The sequence below is a fragment of the Ceratina calcarata genome, unplaced genomic scaffold (assembly GCF_001652005.2).
Source record: "Ceratina calcarata isolate Rehan_Ccalc_2016 unplaced genomic scaffold, ASM165200v1 scaffold435.2, whole genome shotgun sequence".
NCBI classification, from domain to species: domain Eukaryota; kingdom Metazoa; phylum Arthropoda; class Insecta; order Hymenoptera; family Apidae; genus Ceratina; species Ceratina calcarata.
The window spans coordinates 155,497-163,655 of NW_017167275.1; the positions used below are offsets into that span (position 1 = coordinate 155,497).

At 53.6% G+C, this 8,159-nt stretch overlaps 1 protein-coding gene across 1 annotated transcript in view; it reads left to right on the plus strand.

The window, feature by feature from the left end:
* The first annotated feature begins 2,162 nt into the window (after window positions 1–2,162).
* LOC108626930 (uncharacterized) overlaps window positions 2,163–8,159 on the plus strand; it is a 9,361-nt gene continuing 3,364 nt past the window's right edge. The window contains exons 1-6 of the mRNA XM_018027884.2: window positions 2,163–3,012; window positions 3,154–4,531; window positions 4,612–4,817; window positions 4,884–5,019; window positions 5,087–5,220; window positions 5,291–5,558. Coding sequence (XP_017883373.1) covers window positions 4,276–4,531; window positions 4,612–4,817; window positions 4,884–5,019; window positions 5,087–5,220; window positions 5,291–5,558 — 1,000 coding nt within the window. The 5' untranslated portion in view covers window positions 2,163–3,012; window positions 3,154–4,275. The remainder of the gene's footprint in view (window positions 3,013–3,153; window positions 4,532–4,611; window positions 4,818–4,883; window positions 5,020–5,086; window positions 5,221–5,290; window positions 5,559–8,159) is intronic.

Below are 8,159 nucleotides of genomic sequence, written 5' to 3' on the forward strand. Positions count from 1 at the left end.
ATTTATCGCGGTGGTAATTTCATCGTCGCGATTCATCGATCTATCGACGGTTTTCCCGGATAAAATAAAAACGTTGTCGCGTGGCCGTCGCGCGAGAGCGAGAATGGAAACCGTAACGGGCCTCGCACGCGAAATCGAAGAAAGATCGGTGAGTGTACACTCGCTCTCGCCGCCGCCGCCGCCGTCGTCATCCGGCAGCGGTGTTTGCGATTCGACGGTTGGCAAATTTGCTCGGGCGAATCTGCAAATTTTACTTAGAACCCGTTAATGTACAGTTTGTTCGGTTGATTAAAAACGAAGCCGGGAGTGGCGAAAACGTTTTCTCTCTGGTTGGACGCGACGAATCTCGATTAAATCGAACCAACCTCTGGTTGTTCGTTGTCCCGCGGACCAAAGTGGAGAGCTCCCGACACCTCCGCAATTCCCGGTTTTATTCGGACTCGCCGCTCGCGTCCTAAAGGACCAGCCGCTCGGCGACTACCTTCCTAACTTTCCGACCAACGAAACGCTGTCCGGAAGACAGTCGATTCGGGCGATATCCGCGTTCGTTGCACGTTACGCGTCGTAAATGAGTATTCGCTCGTTCGTTGCTCGGGGGAAAATTTGGCCGAATTGGTAGCCGCGGCTCTCGATCGTACGCGCGTATCTCTCGGAGGGTGGGAATCGCGGGAAACCGAGTCGAGAGAAGTAGCTACGTACCGAAGGCGAGGAACGCGAGAGGAGGGAGCGAGAGGTCAAACATCGATTTTCGGTCCCGCTAATAAATAAGCGCATGCGTCTCCTGCCGCGGACCCGCGCCGAGAGTATGTACCGTGTAACCGTGCACCTACGTACACGCCAGCCGCACGCGGTAGGCGACGCGCTGGCTTGGCCGTCCGGTCCGGCGAAATCGACGTGTTCTTCGCGCCTTTCTCACTGGGTCTCACCCGAATTCCTTCTACGCTGTCAGACCAATCTCTCTCCGCGTAAGCGTCAAATTTTTGCGAGACGACCGGCGTGACACGCCGGCTGGAGCAACGATTCCCCGTCGAACGTATTTATCGCGGTGGTAATTTCATCGTCGCGATTCATCGATCTTCCTGGAAAGGAAGCTCGTGTGCCCTCCCGGGCAGATTTTTCACGCGGGATGACGCGTCCCAAATTCAGCCGGTGGGAGTTAACAATCGTCGGACGTAATTCGATGGGTGGAGAGTCGCTCGAGAATTTCGACGAAACGAGGCGGGTTTTAAAGCGAAAAACGCTCGGTTCAAGAGTCGTTAGCGTTTGCGGTCGAGAGAACTACGATTCACCACCGAGAGGATCTCCGATAAATGAATAAGGAATAGACGTGGCGCTGTTTAAACGGCCACCGACATTCGTTCCGCGCGCAACTGGTACTCGATTACCGAGCGCTGACTCGTCGGTCTCGACAGATCGAACGAAGACGGTCGCGACCAAAGACAAAGCGTTCGGTCGAGGAGGCACGTATTTAGCCGCGGGCAGTTACCGCGGGAAAATTATGCGCTCGCTCGCTCGCTCGCTCGCTCGGGTCTCGATCATCTCTCCCCCCGGCACACTTGACCTTCTTTCGGGTCGCGGCGGCCGGCAACGATGCGAGAAAAACGACGGATTAACGAGGCGACGGCGCGGAAGTCGGCTGTTGGCGATCGTCCCGCACCGATACCGATCTTTGCGGCCGAACGCGACGGGTCCGAGAGGTGTCGTCGTCGCGGAACGTACGCAAGGGGCCAGGCGTTCTTGACGTGAAACCGGGTCAACGATACATGGGGCCGAAGCTCCAAGTAAATTGAATTTGACAATTGGCGTGCCGCGACGCAGGTGAGAGCGCCGCGCGTAAGTGGAACAGGTCCGCGTGGAGCCGGACGCGCCGAGAATGGAATCATCGTTTCGCGATCGTCTCCGCTCAGAGAATCAGCGTCGGTGATCTCGGAGCGATCCCTCGGTCGAGTCCCTGGACCCGGTGGAGCCGAACGCGACGGGTTCAGAGGGAAGAGCGACGAATCGGCTGCGAAAATCCGCGAAGCATCGGGTGCGGGTCGGCGAGCAGTACGGTAGGCCGCGCGTATATTCCCCCCCAATTTGGTGGGCACCCTCGCGCAGACACGGACGACGCGACGAAAAGGGGCGAACGGTCGGTGCGCGTGGAGCGCAGCGCGCAGTGCCGGAGCGAGACGGAAGGATTTTGCAGCGATCATCGACTCGGCCGACGGCGCAGTCGCCCAGGAACCTCGCGCCGTCTCCGTTCTCCGTCGGACGAAGGACGCGTCGCCCGCTCGCGACCCAAAGGTCGCCACCGTCCTCGTCGAACCAGTTCTCGTCGCTCGTTTCCTCTCGCGGTGGCCCCATCGGCCGCTACACCCAGCCCCGGATTCCGGCGTCTCCGGGAACCTCTCTGTCGCTACCACGGTACCGCCTCTACCACCCCGGTCGTCGCCACGGTGGCAGCGAGCAGCAGCGGCACTGGCAGCGACGCACCGGCACCTCCTGGTTCCTGCTGGTGCGCGGCCCCGATGCCGCAGTAGCGACGACCGTCCTCTCTCCGGTCTCGGTATAGATTTTCAATTAGTCCGCGCGAAACGTGCAAAATAATGTGCCGCTCCGACACCTGCTGACCAGCGCTGATCATGACCGAAGGTCGCTCGTTCGCGTCCTAAGCTCCGCTCCGTCGCTTGATCCTTCCTTCCTTCCTCACTCTCTCTCTCTCTCTCTCTCCCTCTTTCTCCGCTCTGTTCTCTTCCGTTCCGCTCCGTTCCGTTTTCTCGTCTTGCCTTCTCCTCCTCGGCCGTCGTATCGGACGGATCGATTCTATTTTCGCGTCGCGTGCGTGTGAACAGTGTCGAGAACTGGTGGAATGGCCGGTCAGTGACGGAGATTTTTCCAGTGAACGGTCCATGGGGTGTATGGGGTCCGGTGGCTCGCAGGCCGGCCAGAGGATGCCGTTTCCCGTGAACCACGACGCCTTCCTCTGCAGGATCGTCGCTCTGTTCGCGTTCGCGCTCAACTCGTTCTCAGGTAGGCAGTTCCTTGTTCCGTGCGACCAAAGGTGGTGTCCGAAGATCGTCAACGATTTCGCGTTACCATTTCCTTGTTTCGGTCGCGACTTTCTTCGTTCCGTCGAACGAGACACAGAACTCGGACTTTACATAATTCTAGATCGAGTCACGTCGATCCAGGTCCACGATCCAACGACGTTCGTTTCCGGGCGAGCGTCCACGGAAGTCGTCGGTGGTGAACGTCGAGACGATATTCGGTGCTCCACGCGACTCCACGGTCGACGGTCGCATCGTTTCTACGTTTGCTCTACGCGCGGCCAACGAGGCTCCGGGATCACGTCGATTTCCCCGTCGATTTCCGCGTGGAACGTACTCGTAATTTCGGACCGGTTTTCAGTTTTACGCGACGACGGCGGCAAACGTCTCGTTCGATCAACGAGTCTGGTAAATGTTCGGCTGAACGAGGATCGTCGCTCGAACGGTGGTCGAAATGGGACGAAAATCTGCTCGGTCGCGGATGGCGCGGCGGCCAGTGACACGGTGACCGAGCGAATTAAACGTTTAGATGGAATTCGGTTTGTCCAGAATAGAAATAAGATTCCCGAAATGTGGATAAATTCCGGCGCCGGATGAAAGTTGCCCGCGGCCTCACCGCGTTCAATGACCCATAAATTCGAGTCTCGATCGTTGACCGTAGCGCGGAAAAACTGCTCCTCGCGTCCGATCAAGAGTGCTTCCGAGCCTGTGACCGGTACCGGGGTCTACTAACTAGCTTGGACGCCTTCGATCGGCACTCTCGAATCGAGGAAATCGAGCCGATCTGTCTGTTCGTCGAAGAGAACGTTCTCGATCGGTGAGTCGTTCGTCCCTTTCGTCGACGAACAAAGGCAGCAGGACGATCCGAAGACAGCTGCTGTTTCTATCCGTCGTTCTGTCTCGAGTTTCGATCCATTTTCGGTAGGTTGGAGCGTGCGACGGTTATTGATTTTCATCGTCGGATTCCTTCCGTTCTACGCCGTACGAGCTCGAACGGGAGAACCGCCGCGTCGAACGAGAAGTCGTCCGGAAATACCGCGATTTAATACGTCGGAGGTTCCGCGACGTCGACGCGAAAATATCGGTGGGACGGTGTTGATCGCGTATCGGCATAGGGTACCGGAACGCGTACTCGAGGAACTTGATTAAGGCCACTCGTAAAATTGCAACCACCGATTCGAGTGGTGTTGAGTGAATTGGCAGCGTTGCGGACAGCGATCAAACCCGGAAATAGGAATAACGGAAAATGAGAGGAAGCTCGTTCCCCGCTCGATACGGTTTTAATGCTCCACGCACGAGACGCTCTCGTCTATTTTATTTCTTTGTTCGATTCGTTGTTCCTCGTGTTGGTTCGATATTTGTGCTCGTCGATACGATACGATACGATACGATAAAAATTGTCGATTCTCCGACCAACGATTTCGTTCCCGATAGTTTCCGTCTCTCCGTGGAAGGGGTTGGGCCGACTGACCGCGGCCGTAAATCGGTCGTCTCCTCGGTTCGTACGTAAATTCTCCGTTCCGAGAGGTTCGCGATCCAACTGTTGCCAGACGCCTAGATTGTTGCCGGTTTTCTTTTCAAGGTATCGCAGCCCTTCGCATGACGGCCCTACAGATACCGCAGCACGTCGTTCTCAACGAGACGGTTCGAATGCAGTGCAACTTCAACTTGGACAAAGAGACGTTGTACTCGGTGAAATGGTACAAGGACGGGCACGAGTTTTATCGTTACGTGCCCAGGGACGTGCCCGCGGTACAGACGTTTCGCGTGCCCGGCGTAAACGTGAACGTGAGTATCTACGGTACGTTATCACGGAGAACGCGCCGCGTCACGGTGTTCCATCTTCGGTTCCAGATACGCAATTCCACGGAGAGATCGGTGGTACTGAGCAACGTCAACCTGACCAGTTCGGGCAGGTACAGGTGCGAGGTGTCCGCGGAGGCACCCGCGTTTCAGACGGTGTCGGATCACGCGGACATGATGGTAGTAGGTAAGAGAAACGGCGCGCGGAGGCGACGTGATCGGTGTCTCGACGAAATCGATGTCTCGGTTCACAGTTCTTCCCGACGAGGGCCCGCGGATAACCGGTCGTCGATCCCGCTACCAGGTAGGGGAGGTCGTTCGCATGAACTGCACGTCCGCGCCCTCCAAGCCGGCTGCCCTGTTGACTTGGTTCATCAACGGCGACCCGGTAAGTACCGGATGAACCTGAGAACGTGCCTAGCCGCTTCCGTTCGAACTCGATCGACCGGCGATTTCAGGCGGACGCCAAGTACCTGAAGGGACCGCACATCACCGCGGTCGACGAGAAGGGACTCGAGACCGCGGTGCTTGGACTCGAGTTCCGCGTCGCGAACAAACACTTTAAACGGGGCGATATGAAGCTGAAATGTCTGGCGACGATAGCCACCGTCTACCTTCAGAGCAACGAGGAGAGCGTCGAAGGGGACGAGAGGATCCTCAAGGCTCCGGTGATGGAGAGCCGCGAGACCAGGGCGCAGAGTCGTACTCGGAACGATCTGATCAGTGGTAACGAAATGCGTACGACTCGACCGTGGTGGCCGTCCGTCGCTGTGAAAAGGCCACTGACGGCCACTCGTGTTCGACACCGGAAGGAGGACGTTCACTGACCCGAGTCGATCTTTCGTTTGGTTGCAGCAAGTCGGCCTGCCGCGACGCTCGACCGGCTCACATTCGCCCTGATCGCAGGCATCGTCGCCCTGACTCGATAATGACGACGACGACGACGACGACACCTCTGTCCGCGTTCCTTCTCGAGAGCGTAACGACGAGTATGTACGTTAGGAAATCGTTCCCATCGTATCTAATACTAATTCTTAAGCCGCGTAATCTTAATTAAATATCATATCGATAAACGTGATAACGGTAAGGATGGACGTCTTTGACGATCGAACAGTGTCAGATCCACCGAATCGTTCTACAAACCTCTTGGTAGGCCGTTCGAAGACGAACGTTTCCTCCGCGAGCTGAGTACTCGGCGAAACGCGTACCATCGACGAGTTTCGACGAGTTTCGACGAGCGTCCGTCCGTGGATCTTCCACTGGCGACGAATCGAAATACATATGTTCTAGGCTCTAAATGTACTCTCGCGTCAAGTTTCGTTTAAGACATATCCGTGGAATTACCAAAGGCAGAGAATAAAACGATTCAAACGACACGAAACGGCGCGCACGCGTTTCCGACGAAAGGCAAGGAAGGAGAGGAAGAATCGACGTGCAGTAAGGTATAAAGGAACCATAAATCCGTCTCTCCGCGTGTCTGTGCGTATGTGTATCGGAGTACGTGTGACGTGTGTGTCTGTGGTACGCGCGTGTACGTTGGATCGTCCAAACGTCTCGTCGGCGACGGGCGACGTTCTTGTTGCTTTCCCACGACGACGCATCGATACGCATTATTTTTACTACCGTTTTGTAAACGAAAATCTTCTATCGTCATCGTGTCGCATATCATTTCCGTGCCGTTCAGAACAGGGAAAACAGCGGAAGTCGTCCGCGGAAAACGTTTTCTCCCGTCGCGACGCGTCGGTCATCGTTTTTCTAATTTTCCCGCGAAAATTGTTCCGCGACAACGAGGAATTGAAAATCGTTAAGTCCACGTACGGCATATCGTCGAAATTACGTGATATTATAAGCGCGTCGCGCGACGTTCCAACCAGAAATGTCTTCGCTTTCGCACGTTCCATATTCATAAGTAATTCGCACGATTCGATCGCGTATTGCGTCCGGTACGAATCGCCTGTTCGTTTCGCTTTCACCACTGTCTTTTCGTCTTCCTTGCGAAATTGGTAAACGGCCCGATATCACAGTACGTCTGACAGAGAGAAATTGTTCGAAATTGGCAAGTCGTCGCTGAGCGTAGCAACGCGTACGTACTGTACTCGATTCGATCTCACGATCAGCCGATTGTATCGCACTCCGTTATGTACATACTCAGTAGTCAGTTCAGTTAATTGTCTTCCCTCGCCAGACAATTTCGCAAGACATACCGTTCATTTAATATCGTTGACCATCTTCATTGTTGTTTATTACAGAAATTCTATTACTTAACTGTTATTACGATCGCCATCTCTCGCGCAAATGTTCGAGAACAGTGACAACGAAGTTGAACGCGTACCTTCGCAGATATCGTCTATTTTCTTTCTTCGTTCCTTCGACTCAATTTCGAGCGTGTTCCAGCACGAAAGAGAAAAGGAATCGAACGTGTACCCGTCCGCGTATCGTGTCGAAACATACGTAGATGGATACATGTACCGTGTGGCGTAGCGCACACTCAATATGAAAGAAAAATTAAAAAGCTGAACGTGTGTTTCTACGTAGTAGCGTTTCAACATCCCGATACATGTCGTAATAAAACTTAAACGTTTAACGAGATAATTGTAAATATGTACATAATTTTCATCGTTATTAAAATTCACTATTATAATACGACTTTCATCGTTCGTTTTCTTTACCTGGCTCACTGGCAACATCGTTGGACAGCTACGCGCGGTACGTACTCGATGACAGCCGATCAGACGATTATGATTGACAAACGACGATTGGCGAGCTTACCGCTGATGCGAGAAATCCATCGGGAGCAATCGTCTCGCGGATCCTGGGAATCTGCGAAGAACGCCTGAAAAGAAGAAGTAACAAGTCCAAAGAATTCCGTCCCTAGGTAGGTTTGTAGGCTCATTTTGTAGGGGACGACGAGATCTACAATTTCTGCGTAAAAAGATTCCGCTAGTGTCAATGGTTAAGGGGCTAGGGTAGTCACGTGATTTTTCTAACACGCGTCGACAATATAGATTTTTTTAGTTTCGTTACAGAAATGGTATTATCTACAAACACGTGACTGCCTAATGAACGATAGATGGATCTGCTTACAAAGTCTATTATAAATTTTCAGCTATAGTTTATTGAAATTGGTTTCGCCTGAACTCCGTCTAAAGAAATCGATTAGAAGCGTGTAACTATCCCAGCATATCGAGTTCGGATCGATTCGGCAAAATTCGGCTAAGCTCGTACACCGTTTCTGATCGCTCAATCGTGCCAAATATTTACGAGTTGGTCAATCCTCACCTTTGACTATATATACATATATATATATATGTATATATATAATTTATT